Consider the following 26,678-nt stretch of genomic DNA (forward strand, 5'->3'; position numbering starts at 1 on the left):
TGTCTCAGGTTAGAGACCAAGAGGAGTGCACCAAGGACAAAAATGCTTGTAGAAAATTTGGTTGTATTGATTCTTAGTGTGATGAAACATAGTGTATGCATATTACTACTACTACTATCACTAAGGCTAAGTTAGTGAAGTGACTACTATCACTAAGGCTAAGTTTATGAAGTTGAAAATCACTGGGAATAATAGGCAGCGCAATAGTGCTGCCTAAGTAAAGAACGATTTGGACACAATGTTTTTTTTTTTTTTTGTCTCTTTTAGACCAGGGCACTTCATATCAAAGGAGTTGTCATAGAAACTTTGAAAGGGGCTCATTCTATTGGAAATTGGAAGGGCATGCGCCGTTTTTAATAATCGAATGTGATTGGAAGGTAACTAACACCCCTCTCACACCCATCATTTCCCCAAATACATCCAATCAACATTTTGAGATAGCCATTTTGTTCGACGTAGTTGAAAGGTCTGGAAATTAGGTCTTTGAGGATGACACTCCCCCCCACAGCCCTAAGGGCAAGGGTTGTAAGTTATGCCCTGGGGGCAAGTAAGGTTATTATAGAAAGTATTTTTGTATAAAATTCAAAAATGGCTTATTCAGTTGGAAATTGCAAGGGTTAGTGTCCTTTTTAATAGTCAAAAGTGATTGGAGGGCGACTAACCCACCTCTCAAGCCCCCTATTTCCCCAAACACATCCAATCAAAATTTTGAGATATGCATTTTGTTCAACATAGTTGAAAGGTCCGGATATTATGTCTTTCAGGATGACACTCCCTCCACAGCCCTCAGGGCAAGGGTTGTTAGTTATGCTCTGGGGACATGTAATGTTTTTATAGAAAGAGTTGTCATAGAAACTTCAAAAAGGGCTGATTCGATTGGAAATTGAAAAGGCTAGTGCCTTTTCAATTGTCTCAACTCACGCCCACCGTTTCCCCAAACATATCGAATCAAAATTTTGAGATAGACATTTTGTTCAAAGTAGTTGATAGCTCTGGAAATTAGGTCTTAGGGGATGACAAATCACCTGAACCCCTCAGGGCAAGGGTTGTAAGTTACGCACTGGGGGCATATAAGGTTTTTGTGGAAAGCGTTAACGTAGAAACTTCAAAAAATGCTCATTCAATTGGAAATTGAAAGGGCTAGTGCCCTTCTTAATAGTCAAAAGTGATTGAAGGGCAACTAACCCCCCTCTCACGCCCACCATTTCTCCAAACACATCCAATCAAAATTTTGAGGTAGCCATTTTGTTCAATGCAGTTGAAAGTTCTGGAAACTAGGTCTTTGAGGGTGACAACACAGCCGTCTGGGCAAGGGTTATAAGTTATACCGTAGAGGCATATAAGAATTTTATAAAAAGCGTTGTTATAGAAAACTTCAAAAAGGGCTCGTTCGATTGGAAATTGAACGGGCTACTGCCCATTTTAATAGTCAAAAGTGATTGGAGGGCAACTAACCCCCTTCTCACGCCCAATATTTCCTCGAAGACATCCAATCAAAATTTTAAGATAGCCATTTTGTTCAACGTATTTGTAAGGTCCGGAAATTATGTCTTTGAGAATTACCCCCCCCCCATAGCTTTCAGTGCAAAGGTTGTAAGTTATGCCCTTGGGGCATATAAGGCTTTTATAGAAAGTGTTGTCGTAGAAACTTCAAAAAGGGCTCATTCAATTGCGAATTGAGAAGACTAGTCCCCTTATTGATAGTCGAAAGTGATCGGAGGGCAAATGCCCCCCTCCCCCACGCCCATCATTTCTCCAAATACTTCCTATCGGCATTTCGATATAGCCATTTTGTTGAACGTAGTTGAAGGGTCTGGAAATTATGTCTTCGAGTATGACCCCCCCCCACAGTTTCAGGGCTAAGGTTGTAAGTTATGCCTTGGGGGCATATCAGGTTTTATCGAAAGTATTGTTGGAAAAACTTCAAAAGGGGCTCATTCGATTGGAAATTGAGAGGACTATTACCCTTTTTAATAGTCCAAAGTAATCGGAGGAACAATCACCTCCCCCCCCCCTTGCCCATCATTTTCCCAAATATTTCCGATCAACATTTTGATATGGCTATTTTGTTCAACGTAGTTGAAAGGTCTGAAAATTATGTCTTTGAGGATAACACTCCCCCCCATAGCCCTCAGGACGAGGGGTCGTAAGTTATGCCCTTGGGGCATATACGGTTTCTATTGAAAGTTTTGTCTTAGAAGCTTTAAAATGGCTCATTTGATTGGAAACTGAGAGACGAGACTAGTGCCTTTTTTAGTAGTCAAAGGGATCAGAGGGCAGCCCCCGCCCACACACACATGTCGTATTGTCCCAAAATGTATCTAATAGAAATTTTGAGAAAGCCATTCTCCTTAAATTAGTCTAAATATCATATAACACGGCTTTTGGGGTTGAAACAAATCCCAGAGATTAGGGGCAAGGGTTGTAAGTTATACCCAGGGGGTATTTAAGGTTTTTTATGGAAGGGGTGGTTGTTTAACTTCAGAAGAGGCTCATTTGGTTGACAATGTGAAGTATCTAGTTCCTGTTTAAGCGTCAAAAGTGATGGAAGGCATTTATCCCCCCAACCTCTCATTTCACCAAACGCATCTGATTGAAATTATGAGATAGCGATTTTCTTCAAAATAGTCCAAAGAACATATAATAATGTCTCTAGGAATGACACCCCAATAGGGCTATAAGTTATTTTATGAGGGTATATAAGGTTTTTATTGAATGGGCGGTTGTATAAACATCAGATGGGGCTTTATTTGATTTGAAATTGGAAGTTATAGTACCCTTTTTAAGAATCAAAGTGATTTGAGAGCAAACAGTCCCCCCCCTCCACGCTCAGCATTTGCCTTAACACTTCCAATCAAAATTTAGAGATAACAATTTTTTTCATCATTGCTGAAAGTTTCGGAAATTATGTCTGTGAGGAAGATACCCCCCCCCCCTACAGCTCTCAAGGAAAGGGTAAGTTATGCTCTTTGAGCATATAAGATTCTTATAAAAAGGGTGGTCGTATATGCTTTGGAGGGGACTCATTGGATTGGTAATCATAAGTTCTAGTGCCCTTTTTAAGAGTCAAAGTGATCAGAGCGCAGCTACCCCTCCCCCTCCACACACACACACAAACACGTCATTTTTTCCTGAGATGTATCCAATAGAAATTTTTAGACAGTCCTTTTATTCAAAATACTCCAAAGATCATATAACAAGGCTTTTGGGGTTGATACAAACCACCAGAGCCCTAGGGCGAGGGTTGTAAATTATGCCCCTGGAGCATTTAAGGTTCTTATGAAAGGGATGGTTGAATAAGCTTTAGAGATGGCTCACTTGGATGAAATTGGAAGTTCTAGTTCTCTTTTAAGAGTCAATAGGGAAGGAGTTCAAGTGGCACCCCCCCCCCCACCCAACTACACTTCTTTCCACAAAACGTTTCTGATTGAAATTATTCAATGGCAATTTTATTTAAAATTGTCAAAAGAACTTACAAAATGCTTTGACGGTTGTTAACACCCCCCAGAGTCCTGGGGCAAGGGCTATAAGTTATACCCTGGGGAACATAAGGGTTCTATGGAATGGGTGGTCATATTGAATTTAGATGAGTCTCATTTGGTTTTAAATTGGAAGCTATAGTGCCCTTTTTAAGAGTCAAAGTGATTTGAGAGAAACCTCCTCCCCCCACGCCCATCATTTCCCATTATAAATATCTAAACAAAGTTTTGAGGCATCAAATTTTTCAGCATTGTTGAAAGGTTCAGTAATTATATGTAGCAATAGTTGTAGTAGCAGTAGTAGCATTAGTAGCAGTATGCAGATAACACTTGTTTTCAACATCTGCTTCAACACACAATGAAATTTTTAACTTAATATTATCAACCGGTCCTGAAGCATTGCTGATGCGTCCTCTTGACAACCTATATGGGTATAGTGTGTTTCGATTTATTTCAATACAGTTACAATATTTCCCAAAATTTTCGCCTTAATACCCTTAGGTTTATTAGTTTTAGTAGTAGCACCAGTAAATATAGTAGTAGCAGTAGGAGTACAGTTGATAGTACTACTCCTAACTTTAGTAGCAGTAGTAGTAGTAGCAGTAGTTGTAGGAGTAGAAGCATTAGTATTATGATGCAAATAGTGTCTTTTGGTTAGTTCAACATCCCCCCACAACAAGCGTTGTTAGTTTTAATTTCACACACAAAACTGTTCCTAAGATATTGCTGATATGCCCTTTTGACAAGCTGCATACGGATAACAGCTTGTCATCCATACAACAGAAATATTCTCTAAAAATTTCACCTTCATACCTTCATAGGTTGTGGATTTTGAGCTAGCCAGAAGACACTGTTTGTATTCATTTAGTGCTGCTTCTATGGTTACTGTAACTAACAGCACTAATGGCATTAAGTTGGAAATCTAAGAGAACGTTTAGGGAGAGTTTCAATTAAACGAAAAAATTATATGCATGCAGGTATTAAAATGATATATAAGGACATAGGCCGCAATGCTATACCATAGCTAGTAGTATAATTGATATTTAAAAGGAGCTAATTTTGTTGAAAATTAAACGTTCTAGTGCCCTCTTAAGAGTCAAAAATGATTTGAGGGCAATCAGCCCTCCTCTTTAGCTCATAATTTTCCAGACACTTCAAATCAAAATTTTAAGACAGCCATTTTGTTGAGCATATAGGTCGACCCCCCACAGTTATGTAATTTGCCCATTATGCTTAAAAACTAAATGTTGCTTTAAATATAAATCAAAACACACTGTTTGTATTTTGGTTGCCAATAAGACATCTCAGCATTATACCAAGGACGACTGAGGGTATTAAGTTCAAATTTTCGGGGCTACTTCTATTACTACTTCAGCTCTTAAAATTTTACTAAATCAAAAGTGTGTAATTGTACCCAGGCTGTGAAAGAGCATAGATATAATTTTTTGGGAATGGTATTAAATTTTATTTATCAGGTCAACTAGAGGATGTATATGACTAAATTAAACACTACTATTTATGTCTTGCTTCTCAAAAGAGTTTATGTTGTTAAAAATTGCCGAAAGTTTCTCCAGCATGTAAATATCAGGTCGAGTTTTAAATTCTTAAACGAAAACCGAAAAGATTCAAACTATTATTTTCTATTTCTCTGAAAAAGACTATGTCAATATAAAACGAACAAAAATTATGTAAAAAAAGCTTTTTGCACAAAAGTTTTAAAAAAAGTAAAGAACTCCATTCAACCAAAAATGAACAAAAATAGAATCAAATAATCTACCAAGCATACAACTACCACAAATAAATGACACAAAAAAGGAACAGAAATTAAAATGAATGACAGAGTCAGACTCAAAACGAGCAGAAATGAATCCGAGTAGGGTTCAAAACCTCTATGCTTTCTAAAAGCCAGAATATAATTTGTACTTCACTGAAAAAATTCTTTTACATGTTTTCACTTTTATAACGTTAAGAAATAAAAAAATAATTAAGATTTAAGGAATAAATATCAGCATATATATATTAAACTGACAATGCACATTCGTTTGTTTTTTTTTTCAGTAAAGTACAAATTATAATCTTGCTTTTTGAAAGCATAGGGGTTTTGAACCCTATATATATATTCATTTCTGTTTGTTTTGAGTTTGACTCTGTTATTTATTTTAATTTCTGTTTGTTTTAGGTTTAATTTATTTATTGATACTAATTTATGGTAGTTGTATGCTTGGTAGATTATTTAATTTTATTTTTGTTAATTTTTGGTTTAATGGAGTTCTTTACTTTTTTGAAAAACTTGTTTTGTGGAAAAAGTTTTTTAATTTATTCAAACTAAATAACAACTCACTATGTGCATTCAGGTTGTCAAAAGGATGTAGCAGCAATATCTTGAGAATGGATTGGAACATTAAAATGAAACTTGCTGGCCATGTTCTGGGGGATGTTGAACTAACCAAAAGGCAATATTTTCATGGTACTACTATTACTTTTAATACTACTACTACTACCACTTCTAATGCTACTACTGAGACTGTTGCTACCACTATTATTACTACTGCTAAAGCTAAGGATATTAAGGCGAAACTTTCAGGGAAAATTCAGGGCGAAGTTGAATATATCAAAACATACAGTGTGCATGCAGGTTTTCAAAAGGGCATATCAGCAATATCCTAAGAACAGTTTGGAGTATGAAGTTGAAACTTACACAGCTTGTTGTAAATGAAGTGGAGTAACAAAAGAAAATAAAAAGAAATACACTCAAAAAAAATATGTGCATGCTATTACTACTACTAATACTACTGTTAGTACTATTACTACTGCTACTATTACTACTACTAAAAATAAGAATATTATGGTGAAGGAACTGCTCCCAGTTCCAATGCCCCTGTTTAGGATTTTAGTTGAAACTTCCAGGGCATGTAGGGTGGACTTGGAAAAAAACAACAACAAAAGGCACTATTTGCATACTGCTGCTACTTCTACCACCACTACTACAACTGTTACTACTATTGGGGCTAAGGGTATGAATTTAGAGCTTTCATGGAATTATTAGGGAGGGGGATTGTTGAACCAAATGAAAAGCCATTATGTGCATGTAGGCTGTTAGAAGGGTGTATCAGCAATATATTAGCAATGGCTTAGAGCATTGATTTGAAACTTTTCGGGTATGTTGAGGGGAATTTTAAACAACTTTCAGGACATGTTGAGGGGAATATTGAACTAACTAAAAGGCACTATGTTCTTAATACCACTGCTACTACTGTTGCTATTCTACTGCAATTACTACTATTTCTGAGGCTAAGGGTATTAAGATGAAAGTTTCAGAGCATATTAAGGGATCTTGAACTAACCAAAAGGTAGTTTGTGCATACCACTACTACTGCGACCACTGGTACTACTACCTACTACAGTTGCTGCTTCAACTGCTACTACAACTGCTATTACTACTATGACTACTACTATTGAAGCTAGGTTATTAATGGGAAACTTGAGGGAATGTAGAACTAAATTGAAACAGACCATGATGATGCAGGTTATCAAAAGACCATGAAAGGTATGTCACAGGAAGAGCTTAAAGTATTAAGCTGAAATTTCATTGCGTGCGGAAGATGATGTTGAAACGACCAAGAGGCACTATATGTATGCTAATACTGCCCCTTCTACTGCTATTACTTTTACTACTACTAAGGCTAAGGGTATTTTGATCGGTCCTCTCCTTTCCTCTTCATACTCTTCATCAACAAAATCAAGAGAAATATCATCAACACTACCAAAATCTGTGCAGATGACGCAAAACTCTATAGGAAGTTCATATCATCTCAAGATGTAACGACACAGCAAAAAGACATTGTCACTTTAACTGAGAACTTCCAAAGCCTAGGTCTCAACGTCAATGCATAAAAAAACAAGGTCCTGTTGATAGGTAAGAAAAATTCTGCCTCTGTACCCCAATAAACAATAAACAACGTGTACTAACAATTTATGTACTAACAATAAACAACAAAGCGGGCTGCAGAATACCACTCACATTGGTTGACTCTGAAAGAGATCTCGGTATTATTGTTGATTTGCAGCTAAAATTTCATGGGCGGACCCAGAAAACCATTTCCAAAGCATCACAGCTCATTGGACTGATCAGACCGATTTTCAATCACTTGGACAACCATACTTTTGTAAAACTCTGACAATAGAGTATGGGAACGTGGTTTGTTGACCTCATTATAAAACTGACTCGGCCGCCCTGGAAAGGGTCCAAAGACGTGCCATCAAACTTCTTCCTGGTTTGAAAGACCTAAGCTATGAACAACGACTATTCAAACTGAACATCCCCACGTTGAAATATAGACGAATAAGAGGAGGCCAGATAAAGTTGTAAAAAGTAAAGCACAACCTGGAGAAACTGTCTTTCCAGAAGTATTTTCACCCTTCAAAAATAAATACCACAAGAGGACACCATGAAAAAATATTCAAACCCATAACTGTAAACAGATCAGGGGCCAATTTTTGGAGTGTCCAAGCAGTTGCTGACTGGAACTCATTCCCAGAAATAGTTGTTAAATCTTAAAGCTTAAACAGTTTCAAAAATGGCCTGGATCGATTTTGTACAGAACATTTTTACACACATGACTCATAGACTAGGGTAAGGGAGACCCTTACCCTCTGTCTAAATTGCAGAATTCAGATGGATATTGACTCAGAGAAACCCGACTTTGATGAGCCAACTGACAGCCATCTAGAGAGTGCTGAAACAGGGACGTGTCTCTAATGGCACTGAAGATCATTTAAGTTAGTCCTGTAAGTTAATTAAAGGAAAATTTTCAGGGAATGTTGACACCTTTCGGGAAGTGTTGAGGGGGATGTTGGACTAAATCAAAACTAATTATAGGAATGCAGCATATCATTTTAAAGATGCTATTTTTTATTCATATGAGCATGGTGAAGAATCTCTGGGGTCTTTACTTCACTTGCTTAACTCCTTGGATCCAAAACTCAGATTTTTTCAGGAATCAGTCTTCATTTGTTGGAGGATGTGGTGCACCAAAATGATACATGTTTCGAGTTTGGGGCATATAGAAAACCTGCGCATTGTAACCGCTACTTAAATTATTCCTCTAATCACTTTCCTGTGGTTAAAAAAGGAGTGGTCACTTCTCTAGTCAATAGAGCATTGCAGGTTTATTCGTCACGTTTCCTGGATTCAGAGCTCGACCACCTTATGGATGTTTTGTTTGTGAATGGTTATCCAATTAGTTTAATAAATTCTGTAGTTGAAAAACGTATTAAGAAGTTATCGAATAGTGACACAGTTAATACAAATCAAAGGGAAAATTCCGCTTACCTCGGTCTCCCGTAGGTAAAAAGGGTTTCAGAACACATTTCCAAAGATCTGAAGAAAAATAACATTTACACTTATTATGAGCCATTAAAACTATCAGTTCCCAAATTTATCAAGGTAAAAACCTATTCCCGAAATGTGAAAACTCTGGTGTCTACAGAATTCCATGCTCGTGTGGTCTTTGATACATCGGAAGAACTGACCAACGGTTTACGGATAGATTAACTCAGCACTCTATCTCAATTAATAACACCCTTAAAAAGCGAAAAAAAAAAACCAGAAAATTTTGACCAAGCTAGTTTAATTTCACATGACAAAGGTATTGTCCAGCACTACAGAGAAGCTGTTGAAATTTTTAAATACCAACTTTTAGATCTAGCTTCGAACAGAGATTACGGTGATTTAAGAATAAATGAGTCATATTTTGGTTTTCTCAAAAGAGAAACCGATACTTTAGTAATCCATGAAATAAACATTAAACCACTTTCTCAATAATATAATCAAACACATCAACAACCCATTAGGTCTCAAAGGGTGTTTGCAAGGAATGCAATTATTAAAATCAGAGATTAAATGACATAGTTCTCCAACTTATTTAATTGCTGGTTCGTTTTGTTTTGAATGAATGAAAATATTTTGTTTTGTTTCCTGGTTGTTTGCTAACATCTGTTAACGGTAGTTCATTGTTTTTTGATTCTGTGCAAATCGCAGGCTTTGACGAATGACTCACCTTATGGTTGTTAGGTATTTGTTTTAATTCTTATAATTTTTGGCTTTTATTGAATTTTATTCATCTTTTAATTATTTGCTGTTTTCATTGTTTTTTTTTTCACATTGACTTTCCGCGTGTATTTTGTTGGTTTTTTTTCTTCGGAATTTTCCTTGAATATATTATTTCCTTTCGTGCTAAAGAAGAGAGGCGGTTGTCCTCTCGAAATATTTGCTTCGTTTGTTTTTTCAGTATTCTTGTTTGGCCTTAAAAACCCCAGTTTTGATCGTTTCCTTTTTTTACATTATGGCAAGCCAATGTGGTTTAAAAAATTATGTATAAAATTGTAACTAGTAGGGCATGATTAGGAAATTTTGAACTAACGAAAATGACCCGAGGTGGATACTATTGCTGCTACAACTAGTAATTCTGTTTCTGTTATTACCACTTCTACTCCCAAGACTCCTACTATCAGTTCTGCTAGTAAATCTACTACTATTGCTAATGCTAAGGCAAATAATAGGTGAAATTTTCAGGGAATGGTGAGGGCAGTGATGGAACTAAATCAAAGCACTATTTGCATGCAGGTTGTTAAAAGGGCATATCGCCAGTATTTAAGGGATGCTTAGGGTATTAAGGTAAAACTTTCAAGGTGTTTTGAGGGCGATGCTAAACTAAATCAAAACAGACTGTGTACATGTGGGTTATCAATGGGGTATTTCAGTAATATCTCAGCAACGTCTTTGGGTATTAAGCTAAAATTTTCAGAGCTATCAAAATCACTTTTGTTACTATTTGTATTACTAACCAAATATTTAACCAAATCAAACTTACAGGGACAGTTTATGCTTGTAAAAAAAAAACTAAATAAAAAGGTACAATGTGCATGCTGGTTGTCAATAGGATATAACAACAATATCTCAAGAACAGCTGAGGGTATTAAGCTGAAACTTTCTGGGCAACTACTATTACTACTGCTGCTACTACTTTTAAATCAAATCAAAAGAGTTTAAGTGCATCCAGGCTGTCAAAATATAGATACAGTGTCTTAGGAACAGATTAGAGTATTAAGTTTTATTTTCATGGGATGCTGAGGAGGTTTAAAACCAGATCGAAAGGTGTCATAAGTATTCAGATCGTCAAAAGGGTGTATTTTCAATTTCCCAGTAGCAGCCAGGGGTGTTATGTTGGGGACTTTCAAAGCTTGTTATTGGAAAGGTTGAACTAAATGAAAAGACATCGTGCTCGTCTTAGTTTTTCATAAGGGGATTATTGTAATAAATTAATTTTATTTATAACCCGCCATTCAACAAAAGAAGAATACATATAGTAAACGAACAAAAAAGAGAATAAGAAATAAACTCACCAAAAAAACTTCATATAAACATGTATATGAAACGCGAAAAATACAACATTCAGCAAACAGCACTGTAAATCAAGTATGTAGATACACAATCAGAAAGACCACTTAGAGCTTGAATGCAAGCATGATGAGCTCTAAATTAAAATTTTGTGTATTGCATACTCATTCTCCAGATGTGTATTTTTGGTGTAAAGAGGGAGTCGGAGGAGAAACTTCAGGTATTTGAAAAAAGCTGATCTAATCTTTAATTTTCATGTATTAAATAGCCCATTCCACATTGGTGAAACATCAGAAATAACTGGTAAAATAACTGCCGAATAAAGATATGACAAGTTTTTCTGTTTACATTGAATTTAATTGAAGCCACTTTTGCGTAACTTATCCTTAAACCCGTTACAAAGCTGTCAACTATCATTGCTCAACTGTTTTTATATTCAAGTTCAAGTTCTTTTAATTTTAAAACTAACTTCACTCACTATAACACTATAATACATTATACAACAAAAAAGAAAAATATTTAAAGAGGGTGCCTATAAAGTGAGTTATACTTGAAAACCGGCACCCTTAGAAAAAACCTAAATAATATTATAACAGCAATGAAAAATAAATAACTATAAATAATAAAAATACACATCATAAAAAAGAAAATAAGACACTACATTCAACTCACAGCCCACACTAAAAAATCAAATAAAAAATATAATATAAATAGACACCAGCACCGGCAACCATGATTTCATATTATTTAATAATTATCTACTAGATATAGTTTAAATTCTTTTTAGAAAGCGAAATAGAAGAATGTGAATTTACACAACTTTCATAAATGTTCTAAAACTTTATTGTTGAATTTTTTGGAGAAAATCTGGATCGTTCAGTATGAATTCTAGGGCGGAGCAATTTAGTTGAACGTCTTCTTAGACTATACCTATTCTGAACAAAACAAATTAGCGAGAAATTAATAGAATCAAAAGTCAATGGTAAAAATTCTTTAATTTGTTTAAGTCTAAAATTGACACAATGGACTGGAAGGACAAGATCCACTGGCAACATGCTCAAAAATGTATATAGACTCTTAGTAGGGGACTTATCAGGGAGTGCTGATGGGGAAGGAAGGAGTGCTTTTAATGTACAAAGGGCTTTATTTTGAAGACGTTGAAGGGGCTTAATTTGAGATTTAAAAGTGTTAAAATAAGCAATCAGACAATAATTAAAATAATAATGAATTAAAGAATAATAAAGTTACTCAAGGGCAGGGAAAGGGAGGTAAAATTTTAAATACCGCAGTAACCCTACATTCATTCCTAGCTGAATCCTTAGTCTATCAAGATGAAGCTTCCAAGATAAATTTTCATCAACTATAAGACCTAGGTACTTACCAGATGTACTTACTGGGTTCCCTTGTAGTAATGGTAACTAGTTCTCCGTTAAAATTGACAAAAATTTGAGAAAGTGACGGCAGGGCATGAGAAAATCGAGAAAATAAAATAAAATAGGTCTTCGATGAATTTAAAACAATGCGGTTGTCATCAAACCACTGCAATAGCTTCATTAGACTACAACAGATGTTTTCTTCGACCGATGATTCTTCAGTACCTATGAAGGCATTAGCTGTACCGTCAGCGAATACTAGAGCAAGTCCATTACCTGCGATTGTGTCTATAAGGTCATTGACATATATTAGAAACAGAAGTGGTCCAAGAATTGAACCTTGCGGTACTCCTGCCTTTCCTGAACATGGGGTTTTTACCAATATAACTCTACCTCCATCCACAAATTGATTCCTACCAGTAAGGTAAAATTGGATCACTATGAGAGCATTGCCTCTTATTCCGCCGTTGTCAAGCTTACCCAGAAGAATCAGATAACAAATCGTATCAAATGCTTTCTTCCCATCCACAAATATTTTAGCTGGTATTTTGTCACGGTCCATTGCATCATTTAGAAATTGTAGTAAAACCAGTATAGCATGCTCTGTAGAGTGCCCAGGCCTGAATCGAAACTGATGCATGATAAAAAGTTAGACTTAGTCAGATAATTCATCACTCTGCTGTAGATGCAACGCTCCATAATTTTCAAAAAACTAGAGAGAATAGACATAGGGCGGTAGTTCAAAGGTTGCTTGGGGTCACTACCTTTGTAGAGGGGTATAACCCTCGCTGACTTGAAAACAGTGTGAAAGATTATGTCCTCAAAGCAAGAATTGATGACCTGGGTGATAATGCTGACATAGAAACCCATGATTTTCTTCATGAGGTAAGTTGACGACCCATATAGATCTTCGGAGTATCCGTTTTTCATGACTTGCACAATCTTCTGAAGTTTGTCTTCAGAGACACATAACAGTAGCATAGAGGAGATAGATGACAAAGGTATATATTTTTTGTAATTATCTCTGCAGATAGTTGACCGGTCATAAGCTTCCTCTACGGTTGCTTCTCCCGTGCTTGCCAAAAAATCTTTGAGCGCGTTGGCTACTTCTTGTTGTGATGTTGAAAGTGTTTCATCAGGCTTCATCATGGTCTCAGGAGATGTGTCGTTTATTTGCCTATTCAGGCATTCATTTATTAGAGTCCATGTCTTCTTTGGTGATCCTTCTGCTTTTTAAAACTGTTTATGGTAGTATGCCTGTTTAGCTTTCCTAAGCAGGGATGTCAAAGTGTTTTATAGCTTTTGAATTTGGTACCAAATTCATCAGGTTTATCAATAAATTGCCTGAACAGCATATTATTGTGCTGAATACTGGTAAGTAATTCTTGCGTGATACATGGCTTTTTCGATGATGTATACCTACCAGAGCACCTTTTTGGAAAAGAACAGGCGGATTCAAGAGCAGACGAGAATTTCGCAGCAAATAGAGGAGCCATTGTATCTGAGTCCGTTTAATCATAAACTGAGTTTCAATCCGTAGAACCTAATGTGGCTCTTAAGTTTTTAGTAGATTTATCATCAATAGTCCTTCTTACTTTTATATTCGTATTTGATATCCTACTGTTAGTCAAAAATTCACCAAATAGGATAAAGTGAACCAAAGCATCAGTTAAGACGATGTAACTCGAATGCAGACTAAAATTCGTAAAAGTGTTATCTATAACTGAAGCAGACTGTTCAACAATACGTGTTGGTATTCTTACTGTTGGGATTTAACCCGCAGAAAAATAAGCACTCAGTAAATCCACAGGCTGAGATCTTGAGGCTTGTGACTCCCAATTCACCAGTCCTAAATCTGTGTTAAAATCTTCCATAAATACTAGGCTATTTTCTGGTTCCTAAAATTCAGTCGTTGCGTAAGACCGTTCAACTTACCAATAAAACTCAAGGCACTTGATCCCGGAGCCCGATAAAATAGACATAACAGTAGCTTTTCATTACTAGATATACTTTGAATAATCAGGGATTCAAACTCCATCTCTAGGTATAAATCAAAAGAACTCAGCGCTTTTACGAATATCCAGTTCCTGATTAATAAACAGGGCAAGTCTACCTTTTGAACAGGTAGCCCTATTTTTTGTAACTACATTATACCCAGATATACCAACTAAAGAACTATTACTATCACAAAGAAATGTCTGACATAGTCCTAGAATTCCAATGCGATTACTAGAAAGGAAAGTGTATAGAAAATAAAAACTAATAAGCACTCCGCGACAATTCCAAAACGCGATTCGGGATGATAGTGACTTATTAAATGGAGGGATTTGGTCATTATTTATATATTTGCTGGGAGGAAAATACTGGATAAAAAGATCAGAATATTCATCACTAGCTGATCCCACCGATTTAAGTGATTCATTTAGGTCAAGTTGATTTTTCTCAAAATCAAGGAGCCAGTCATATTTTATCTTATTTAACACTTATAATCAAATCATCAACCTTACCAAAATCAAAACCTTACCAAAACTTACCAAAATCAATCTGGAATGATAGGCTAATAAGCAGAAAGCGATACCTTAGAATATTCCCAGTATGAGAGGATCAAGGAGGCTGTCGGAAAAGATCCCAATTAAACAGCAGCGATGCAGTCATTTTGCTCACCAAACTCAGAGGCCCAACATCCAACTTGTTAGCTGTGGAAAGAAAAAACGAACAGAACGAGAACTTTTTTTGCAAAACTAGAACTAAAAAGAAAACATGAAGGCAATCAGACATAATAGCAAGATACAAAAGCACACTAAGGCAAGATCCATTTAAATCTCCTTTTTCTTCTTTTTTTTCATTCGCGGAAAGTTAAAATAAGTTCAAATAACTGTCACAACTCATTCATTAACTAATGCAAACCAAACTTAACTAGACGCGAGACCACGAACATGAAGAAGAACCTTTGATTTCCAGCCATATGTCCGTACCTTTTTGACGGACCCGAGAAGACGTTATTTCACCTTTCGCTTTCATCTCACGTGACTTAGTCAATAGCTCACTTCTTCGCAAATTCAATTCAGGTAAGTTCGTACAATCAACTATACCTCTCGAGTTTTGTTAACCAACGTTCGACATTACCACTTGAATCTCAAGTGGTTTCAATATTAATTCCATATGTTACACCAAGGTGCTTCAGAGCATAACTTGAACGTTATTCTCTCAGGAACAGATAAAGGTATTAAGTTATAGCTTTCAGGGCATGTTGAGGGGGATGTTTGATTAAATATGGATGCTAAAAGGACATATCTGCAATATATCTGAAGTGGCTAAGGGCATTAAAAGTATCTAAGGGGTATATGTTGCACAAAATCGTAATGCATTATATCTATACAGGTTGTTAGAAGGGCGTATCAGCAATACCTCAGGTATGGCTGAGGGTATTGAATTGAACCTATAATGGCTACTACAACTACCACTACTACTGCTGCTACCGCTACTGTGACTATTTAGGACTGTGGCTGCTCCCATTTGTGACAACTCGCAGTTGCAAAACTTGCGTCTGAGACTCCAACTGCTTGCGACTGTGACTTCTTGAAACTGCTACTGTAACTATATGTGACTTTGAATGCAGCAACTACTTGCGTAGTTGCGTAGTTGAATCAACTACTTGATTCTGGTGACTGGTACTGCGACTAATGGTAGCTGTAATTGCGGCTACAATCAATTATAACTGCTTGTATCTGCAACTCTGAGCACTTGCGACTGCTACTACTGCAACTACTGCTACTTTTCCTATTACTATTGAGCTAAATAAAAAAAGTTTATGTATTCAGGTTGTCAAAATGGTGCAGATGCAATATCTCAGGAACGAAATAGCGTTTTTAGTAACTTTCAGGAGAAGTTGAGTCAAATGTTATACTAAATCAGAATAAACTACGTGTATCCAGATTGTAAAAAGGATGTCAGTTCAATATCGCAGGAAAAAACTCAGGGTGTTACATTTTACCTTCAAGGTATCTTTTGGGGATGTTAAACTAAATCAGTATACAGTAATTGTGTATCTTCAATATCTCAGGAACGGCCAAGAATATTAAGTTAAAAATGTCAGGTTGTCATGATTGGGACATTTTTGAATTTTTTTTTCCCATACCCATTGATCCAAAATTTTTACACTGGGCTACAACTATTACTAAAAATTCCAGCAGAATTTTGTCCAACATATAAATATTAAGCCACATTCTGAATTCTTACAAACAAAAGGCGAAATGATTTGAAATATTATTTTCTTAACCAATCAAAAAGACTAAAAATACCAATAAAAAAGAACAGAAATTAATTTTTTTTTTAACTTTTCCACAAAAAAATTTTTTCAAAAAGAACTGAAGACTACCAGAAATCGCCACCAATAAAAAAATCTAACCCAAAACGTACGGAAATTGCAATGAATAACCTAGTCAAATTCAAAATAAGCGAAACTACTACAAAGAGGAGCAGGGCTAACGCCCGCGTGCCTTCTAAAGACCACAACATATTTTGCACTTTACTAAAAAAAAAAAAAAACATTTTAAACGTTTCCATTTTTTTAACTTTAATGAATCTAAAATTATTAAAGGATTCAGGAATGAATATCAGTATATAGATTAAACTGTCAATCCACAATCATTTGTTTTTCCATTAATCTTGATTATGATGGTGTTTTTTTCTTCTTTTTTTAAGTTATAGTACTAGTATCGTAGTAGCATGAAAAGTATTAACAGTAGTAGTGTTGTAGTAGTAATAGTTGTAGTAACAGTAATAGCAGCAGTATTAATAGTGGTAGTAGCATGTAAATGTTGCCTTTTGGTCAGTTGAACACCTCATGATGCCCTGGAAGTTTCATCTTGATGCAGCAAGCCGTTCCAAAAACATTGCTGATACGCTCTTTTGACCCCCTTTTTACTTCTGTTTCATCTTACTACTCTTAGCCTTACAAGTAGTTGCAATAGAAGTAGTACTTTGAGTAGCAGTAGTGGTAGTAAAAGTAACAGTGGCAGTAGTATTTGTAGTAGCATTCACATATTGCCTTTTGGTCAATTCACCTTCCCCTTTAAGCATTCTCTGAAAGATCCAACTTAATACGCAAATCCATTCCTGGGATACGCCCTTTTGACAATCTGCATACACATAGTGCGCTTTGGTTTAGTTCAAATTTCCCTTCAATATTCTCTCAAATTTTCACCTTCATATGCTTAGCCTTAATAGTACTAGCATTATAGTAGTAGTGGTGGTACTAAGAGCAGTAGTAGTGTTGTATTAGTAGTAGTAGTAACAGTAGTAGCATGTACGTGTTGCCTTTTGGTCAGTTGAACACCCCCCTCATGACGCCCCAGAAGTTTCATATTGATACGGTAATCCGTTCCAAAGATATTGCTGATATGCCCTTTTTACAATTTGTGTGCACATAGTATGTTTTGATTTAGTTCAACTTTCCCCTTAACATTTCCTCAGGTGTTCACATTGTAAGAGCAGAAGTAGTAACAGTAGTAGCCCTGTAAGTTTCAAATTAATGCTCTCAGTCGTTCTTGGGATATTCCAGAGATTTCTTGTTGGTAAACAGCATACGAACAGTGCCTTTTACTTAGTTTTAAAGCATAATGGGCCAATTACGTACCTGTGGGGGGTTGACATATCCAATATTCTTAGAGACATAGTTACTGGCCCGTTCAACTATGCTGATCAAAATGGCTGTCTCAAAATTTTGATTGGAAATGCTTGGAAAACTATGGTCTAAGGAGGAGGGCTGCTTGCCCTCAATTCACTTTCTACTCTTAAAAAGGGCACTAGAACTTTTAATTTCCAATCGTATTGGTTTCTTTAAATATTTCAATATTACTAGCTTTGATAGAGCAGCGCTGCCTATGGTATTGCTTATATGCCCTTTTGAAAATCTGAATGCATATAGTCTTTTTCGTTTAATTGAAACTCCCCCTAAACGTTCCCTAAAATTTTCACCTTAATACCCTTAGTGTCATTAGTTACAGTAACCGTCTAAGTTGTATTAAAAGTATGCACATAGTGTCTTCTGGCTAGTTCAAAATCCACCACAACTCACCCCGAGTGGTCTAACTTAATAATGTAAGCTGTTCTTGAGATGTTGCTTTTTTGACAATCTACATGCTCATAGTTCGTTTCGATTTGGTTTAACATCCGCCTAAATATTCCTGGAAAGCTTCTCTTTAATATCCTTAGCTTATATAGTGTAGCTTGTGTAGTAGCAATAGTTGTAGTAGCGTTAGTAGGTGTATACACATGGTACTTTTTTTTCAACATCCTCTTCAGCACACGATGAAAGTTTCAACTTAATACCATCAAGGGCTCCTGAAGCATTGCTGATACGTCCTCTGGACAACCTGTGTAGGCATACTGTGTTTTTATTTAGCTCAAAACAGTTTCAATATCACTCAAAATTTTTGTCTTAATACCCTTAGCTTTAGTAGCAGTGGTAGTAGCACTAGTAGCATTAGGATACAAATATTGTATTTTGGTTAGTTCAAAAATCCCCCACAGCAAGCCCTGTAAGTTTCAACTTTTCACACAAAACTGTTCGTAAGATATTGCTGATATGCCCTGTTGACAACCTGCATACAGACGGCTTGTTTTGATTCAGTTCACCTCCCCCCCCCCTAAAAATTCCATGAAAATTGTCCCTTCATACCCTTAGGCATAGTTGTAATAGTAAGCACATTAATAGTATTAGTAGTACTAGTAGCAGTATTAATAGTAACAGCACTAGTACCAATAGCAGCAGTAGCATTAAAATATCGCCCTTTGGTCAGTTGAACATCCGTGTCATCAAGTCTTAGAAGTTTCAACTTAAAACAATAAGCCATTGCTATGTCTTTGCCGATATGTCCTTGAGATAACCTGTATATTATTATACTTCTTGACATTTTTATCTTAATCCTCTTAGCATTACAAGTAGCTGCAATGGATGTAGTAGTTGGAGTAATAGTAGTAGTTGAACTAGTAAATATAGCAGTGGTAGTAGTATTAGTAGTAGCGTGCACATATTTTCTTTTGGTCAATTGATCTACCCTTTTAAGCTTTCTCCTAAAGTTCTAACTTGATACCCCAATCCATTCTTGAGATACACCCTTTTGACAATCTGCAGGCATATAGTGTGTTTTAATTTAGTTCAAATTCTCCCTCAATATTCTGTCATATTTTTATCTTCATACGCGTAGCCTTAATATTACTAGTATCATAGTAGTAGGGGTAGTAGTAGGAACATTAGTAGCACCAGTATTAATAGCAGTAGTAGCAGGTACATGTTGCCTTTTGATCAGTTCAACATACCATTCATAATGCCCTAGAAGTGTCCTCTTGATACAGTAAGCTGTTCCAAGGATATTGCTAATGTGCCTGTGTCAGCAATCTGTATGCATATAATATTTTTAATTTCGTTCAACTTTCCCCTCAACGTTTCCCCAGGAGTTTATTTCAATATCCTCAGTCTTGGTAGTACCTGCTACAGAAGCAGTAGTTTTAGTGGTAGTAGTAGTAGTTTTTGTTGTGGTAGCTTTAGTAGTAGTTGGAGTTGTAGTAGCTTGCAAATATTGCCTTGTTGGTCATCAATCATCTCGCTTATCATTTCCTGAAAGTTCCAAATTAATATACTCGGTTATTTCTGTCATTTCTCATTCAATCCTGATTTAAGCCCTTGTGGCAACCCACGTGCACATGACGTTTAGTAATTTAGTTCAACCCTCCCCTCTACATTCTCTGAGAGGCTCACATGAATTCCCTTCATCTTTTTGAAAAGTAAAGGTCAAACATGTTTAACCCATAAACATCCGAAGTTATACGACCACCCATTCCAAAAAAACCTTGTATACCCCCGGGTTATAACTTACAACCCTTGCCCTTTGGCTCTGTTTTTTTTTTTTTTTTTTGTCAACCATGGAGGCATAGTTATATTTTCTTTGGACTATTTTTAACAAAATGTATATGTCACAATTTCGATCAAATGCGTATAGAGAAAAGACCGTTTAGGGGGGGGGGGCTAGTTGCCCTCCATCACTTTTGACCCTTAAAAGGGAACTAGAATTTTCAATTTCTATTCAAATGAGCCTCCTCTTAAGTTTATATGAACCTCTCCCATAAAACCTTCTATGCCCCTGGGGCATAACTTACAATCCTTGCCCCGAGGTTTTGGGGGCTTGTTTCGACCCCGAAGGCCTTTATATGTGATCTTTGGACTATTTTGAATAAAATGGCTATCTTAAAATTTCTATTGGATTCACTCTGGTAAAATTGGACGCGTTGAGAGTGGGGGGGGGACGAGTTGCCCTCCGATCAGTTTTGACTCTTAAAAAGGGAACTAAAACTTCTGATTTCCAATCGAATGAGCCTCCGCCCCCCCCCCTCCTCTTCTGAATTTTATACGACCATCCCTTCTATAAAAATCTTATATGTTAATAATGGCCAACTAATGTAACTTATAGTCCTTGCCCTGAGGGCCGTGGGGGGATATCATCCCCAAAGACATATTTACTGGATCTTTCAAATGTGCTTAACAGAATGGCTATCTCAAAATTTTGATTGGATACGTTTGCGGAAATGATGGGCGTTGGGGTCTGGTTTCCCTCCAATCACTTTTGACTCTTAAAAAGGGCACTAAAACTTTAAATTTTCTTATTCTTTGTCACTGCTTTATTTAAATTAAACCCGTTTTTTCTTACTTAATTTTTCGTAAATGCAAAGCAGTGTGGTCTAAGAAATTATTTAACGCATTGTGCCAACGGTTCACCTGTGCCAACATCGTTCTTTATTTAGGCAGCGCTATTGTGCTGCTATAATAGCTTAAAGGTCAAATAACTATGCCTCTGGGGATGATATAACCCCCCAGGTCCTTTAAGGCAAGGGTTGTAAGCTATATAAGCTGCCTATTGAATATATATAATGATGGTTGTTGGGAAAAGGGGGCATGTTGGACCCTGGGTCTCCATAAAGGCTTAGAGTAATAAGGTGAAACTCAGAAAATGTTGAGGGATATGTCAAGCAAAATCAAAACACATTATATGTAGCATGGCTGTCAAAAGGGCGCAACAGCAATATCTAAGAAACGGCTGAGGGCATTAAGTTGAAACTTTCTAGGCATGTTGAGGGGTATGTTGAAGAGTGATCGTTGTTTAAAAAACGACGTGAGCCGTTAGTTGGGAACGCAAGCTTTTTTCTCATCTTTCAGATAGCGAATCAAACATAGCTCCTAAAGTATTTTTTAACCCCTTAATAATTGGCCCTGGATTATTAACATTTAAAGCAATCTGCTGTTTTAAGTTATAGGATCTTAAATAGCCTAATCTTTAAACGCGTGTCTTTTTAATTCGAAATCTTCTTGCTGTACTGGAAGATCATTTTGGGGGGAAACGCTATTAGTGGGGGTGATAGCCTGGATCTCTCTTGCGCCAAATTGCGCCGAAAACAACATTATCTCCCCCGATAAATAAAAGTTCAAATAGAGACAAAATCCTTTTAATAGACAGTGTTTCACAAACAGTGATAGAAATTTACAAAAATACCAGATATTTCGGTCACACATGCAGTGACCGTCATCAGTAGTAACACTAGGATATTGTAAAACTAGGATAGTAAAACAAGGATCTACGATATATTACCTCTTCCAAAAAGTAAATACACGCTTCATAGTCACTCGATATCTTGAAATTAGTTAAAAAGTTATATATGCTTGTTCAATCCTCTTGGTGCATAGCCAATTACCCTTTCTACTTGTGGAGGGTATAGGCTGGATCTCTCCAACATACTCAAAGACATCATCTCCTCCCCCAGTAAATCTTATTTTTTGGGGTATAGGCTCTTCTTCTTGATTGAAAATATCTTCATCCAACTCGTTTGAAATTGCACAACAAGTGTATCTATATTCCCTGTATAATGAAGTCTATGGATCTCTTCCAGATCTACTTGAACAAAAATTATCTTCATCCAACTCATTTGGAAAATCTCTAATCAGGTTATCTTATTTGGACTAACCAATGAATCTATCCATCTTCATCGTAAAAATTACCTATATGTTGAATTTGAATGTTCATAAGCTCGTTAGAAGCTGAAAATATCTTGATCTTCTGGGAGCTTACTTAAGGGAAAATCAGGCCTGACCGTCTTCAATCACAATAAAACAAAGTTGTTAGATAGAAGGCCAGCCGTATTTATTGCAGGTAACACGTGGCTCTGTGACGCACGTAACCTCTGCAATTTGATCTAAGTTTGCTTTTTCCTATTGATGCACTTTAAAGTGGCCTTTCCCTATAGCATTCAGTGCAATGTTGCAGGAAAACTGTTTTGTTTTTTTTCTTCTTTTTTTTTGGAAAAAGTTTTTTCAAATGAATATTTGAAAGAACTTGATTTAAAAGGAAGAAAATGCAAGGGCTTTTTAAATAGCAATACTTACGAAAATTTCACCATCGTTTGGTGTCAATAAATTTACCATAATTAAATTCAATGAACAAAAAAATATTTTTTGTCTTTGGAGCTCTCTTGGGCAAGTGAACAGGTATTTGCTTTGATCGGTGGTGAACTTTAAATAAAAAGCCAACAACTAGGAAGGAGTTATTAAATAATATGCATAATGAACTAAGTAAATTGAAATTTATTCCTACATTTTGGGAGGGGGGTGGGGGGCTGGACTCGTAGGTTCACCACTAAGTATTTGTCTATGGTCAGTATAATAATAATAATTACTTTCCTGAAACACAAGTATGACCTGTCGCAAAACGAACAAAAACAAACCAACAATCGACAACACTTTGTATCAAACGCCTACGTACGTAAATACATTCCACCATAAGCCTACGAAAGAGAGCTCTGTGGTTCAGTCCTAGTTTCAGGAAATTCTTCAACTTTAGAATTATCCCAAAATCCTTCTTCTTCATTGTTCTTATCCGATAATTTTTATCATCGTCAAGCTTTCCCCAAAAAAACTATTTTCTTAAATTTTCCAATTCTGTACATTACTCTACAAAATGCCTGAAGCATTTTGTAGAGTAATGAGCTTTGACCTTTGTAGGCCAGTCAAAGACCTACACATTTTACGAAAGTAGTAAAATACTGTCTAGTGCGAGTGTAGTAACGTACATTAGCCAATGCAATGAAAACGACTTTCCTTTATCACCTGTATTGTTTTTGATGGTTTTGGTATCTTTTCAGAAAAGATAAAAAGAATGAACGATCATTCTTCCTCAGTCGAAGCCTTACTGCCAAGAGGATTTGTAGATCCACAATCTGTACCAGTTGAACCCAGGAGAATGTGCTGCTGCCGCGTTGGTACAGCTGCAGTAGTGAATGGCGTTCTGTCTGCTGTCTTTTTATGCCTTGCTATTGGATTTCCATATGCCTTTGACTCCATATTGACTCATGTAAGTAACTGGTTCATTATGGTCTAACATACGGTAATTGTTTTGTCAAATTATAGCTAAATACTTTAATTCTATACTTACGCGTTTACTCTGAGAGGTTGTTTATGAAGCCTTACTTTTTATGCTTGATTCTATATAAGTGAGTGTTTGCACTTGTTCCTCTCGAAAGTTTCTTCAAAAAAATTCCACGTTTTTAACTAAGAGAGGGATATTAGCATAGATGTTTAATGCTTCTTATTCACAGTATTATTAGAATAACTTCTGGCTAGGAATGTACACAGAAAATTGTTCAGGTAGGAGGTCCAACTTTGCCCAAAAAACAGGCAAATTTACCTGAAAGTATTGAGAATTACCTACAGAGTCTAGTATTTTATTTTGTGACCCCAAAGCCTTTCTATTTAGGTGAGTGAAAGTTATAGTTTGAGTTTCCAGTTAGACTGAATTGTCATTAACTAAGGACGTACTTCATTTTTCTACTAGATCCACAGCGCCAATTTTGGGGGTTTTATTTTTTCTTCTATTAACTTTTATTGACCGCTCTTTCTAATGTGCGTATATGCTTTCAGCATCTGTAACTTTCACAGAGGCATTTATGCGCAGCTTGTGTAGAAATATATGCACCTATTTGCATTAATGTCTTTGGGGGAGAGGCGGTGATATTTCTGACAAACGGGAGATAAAAGGGGCATTATTCAGAATATATGGGAAAACATTTCCAGTTTTTGGGTTTGAAACAGCAAAATTGTTGTTTCTGGATTTTTTTTTTTTCAAATGTGATTTGACATACTATTGTAAAAGCTCTCTTAATAACTCTGCATAGTGCAATATCATTGTTCATACACAATCGTGAAAGACGAAAAATACAGGAACATGCAAAATATTATTCTAAAACACAATATTTCCTTAAAAAAGAACTTTATTCCCCTTGCCTTTTCCAAGCTCGAATAGAAAAAACATTCACTTGGGAAAAAGTTGTAAATCCAAACTGGCTATATTTGTTGCAGTCTAAATTTTATTTCAGGAAATTGCAAGCTAAGGTTAGCATAAAGAAGAAGGTTACTGATAGGGATATTAACCCCCTTCATATTTAGCATATTTTTGGTTCATTTTAGAATTTAACGTTTTTGTTAATTACATTAAAAAGATTATTTTTGTTAGATTTAATTCATCTTTTTATTCATGCCTTAAAAAAGTATATTTTTAAATAAACAAAAGGGATATCTACCCACCGACCCCCCTCCAAACAATCTATATTGAAATGCCACCGTTCTTTCACAATCTTTCTTATGAGTGTCGGATCAATGTGATAGAATATAGATGGTTTTTGAAAACCATCTTTTTGTATATACTTAAAAAGAGCAATAAAATTGATTGTATTTCATTCAAAATAAGATCTACTGTCTTTTCTACATATCTTTTTTCCCTAAAGCGAGAGTGCTGTTACTCCTTTTGTCATTTTGTCCCTAAATTAATAGGAAAACCTAGGAGAGTTTCAATGTTTTCTTAACTTCTTATAAATTTCTTTTCTTTTCTATGAATTCAATCACCTTATGAGTCTAATGTCTTTTCCTATCACTATTGAGTCAGCAAAAATCTTAATCTTTTGCTTAACTTTCTATTTGCAGAGATTACAGGACGTGGTTGCATGGCCTTTAGAATCCTTTAAGTAAAAACAAATACTCTAATTTAACATTGTGCATTTAGTCACGTTGAAACCACAAAAGAGGCACAAAAGTACAAAGTGCATGAACTTAATAAGAGATAGAAAATAAACAGTGAATAAAAGTACAAACGTATGAAGCCGATGACCTCTTACATAATCGTCGTAATTTTATAACTTTTAACTTCACGAAAGCTCATCTTTTGCTTCTAACAATCTGTCGAATTAAACTATATGATCAGGAATAGTTATAATAATGTTTTGTAACTTCTATTACCGCTCGTGTAGTCCTGCAAGTAAAGCAATTGAACAATCTGATGACGAATGAGATAAAGGTGGATTGGTAATAAGCTTTTCTTTCTAAATCTCGGGCTTGAAGTCTAAAATTGATTATATGTGAGATTTCAATACATCTTTACACAAAATCGGACAGATTGTTGACATTGATGGTGTCCTTTGGAGCCAATAATGACGAAATTGTTCTATATTTTAATATACAAAGTTGAAGTAAGAAAAAAAAAATGCTGAAAAGGGTATTTACATTCAACAAAACCTATTAATATAATATCTATTAATGTTTTAAAAATGGCCTGTTTAGTTTTTTAAATTGTACCGTAAATTTTTAGTCTTCTTTGTAACTCGGTTGCCATATTTTCAGGAAAGCCGGCTAAAATGAGGAGAGAACTATAGGAATGCGTTATTGTGAAATTCTCTTTTTATGGCTTGCCAAACGTAACGGAGCGACAACTTGTAAAGAACTGCTAAACCATTTATTTTATATTTTTAATCCATTCTGCCTGATATTTTACTAATATGGTCGGATTTTTTAAGGTTTCAAAATCCAAATTTTTTCTTGCAAAACATCAAAATAGAACCTATGGTATAAATATTTAAACAGTGTTGTTTAGCATCAAGCGCATTTGTGTTTTTTTTTTGTGAAAAAAGGGTTATTTTCTCATGTTACTAATTAGTAACTGTAAAGCTTAAAAAAAGAAGATCTTTCGGATAGAATAATTAGTTGTGAGAATATCCAAGCTAAGCTATTTAGTTATCTTGCTATTTTTACTCCTGGGCGTCATTATTTGAAAACTTCCGAATAGACAATTCTGGACACTGGTTTAAAGCAAAGGACTGAATGTGCCATATCATATTCTTGTGCTTCACTACTTGTCCAGAGGTGTTTCTGCCCAGCCAAACTCGGTAGCATTCTTACACCCCAAGATATAAGATGGAGAGTAGCTATTTTTTCTTATATTAAACGTGTTAGAGAAAGTCTTACGACAGTGGCAGTACGTCGTGATTAATAAAATCACCATAATAACCAAGATGCCTGGAACAAGCTAATGGAAGTACACTGTTTGTTCGATA

The 26,678-nt window shown here is 35.8% G+C and overlaps 1 protein-coding gene across 1 annotated transcript in view; it reads left to right on the forward strand.

Annotated features, from left to right (window-relative positions):
* Window positions 1–26,678, forward strand: part of LOC148952104 (protein croquemort-like) — a 127,321-nt gene that overhangs the window by 44,966 nt on the left and 55,677 nt on the right. The window contains exon 2 of the mRNA XM_089089547.1: window positions 23,442–23,650. Coding sequence (XP_088945673.1) covers window positions 23,456–23,650 — 195 coding nt within the window. The 5' untranslated portion in view covers window positions 23,442–23,455. The remainder of the gene's footprint in view (window positions 1–23,441; window positions 23,651–26,678) is intronic.

This window comes from Artemia sp. Qi Xiang Cuo, chromosome 5 (assembly GCF_049724085.1).
Source record: "Artemia sp. Qi Xiang Cuo chromosome 5, ASM4972408v1, whole genome shotgun sequence".
In the NCBI taxonomy this organism is placed as follows: Eukaryota; Metazoa; Arthropoda; class Branchiopoda; order Anostraca; family Artemiidae; genus Artemia; species Artemia sp. Qi Xiang Cuo.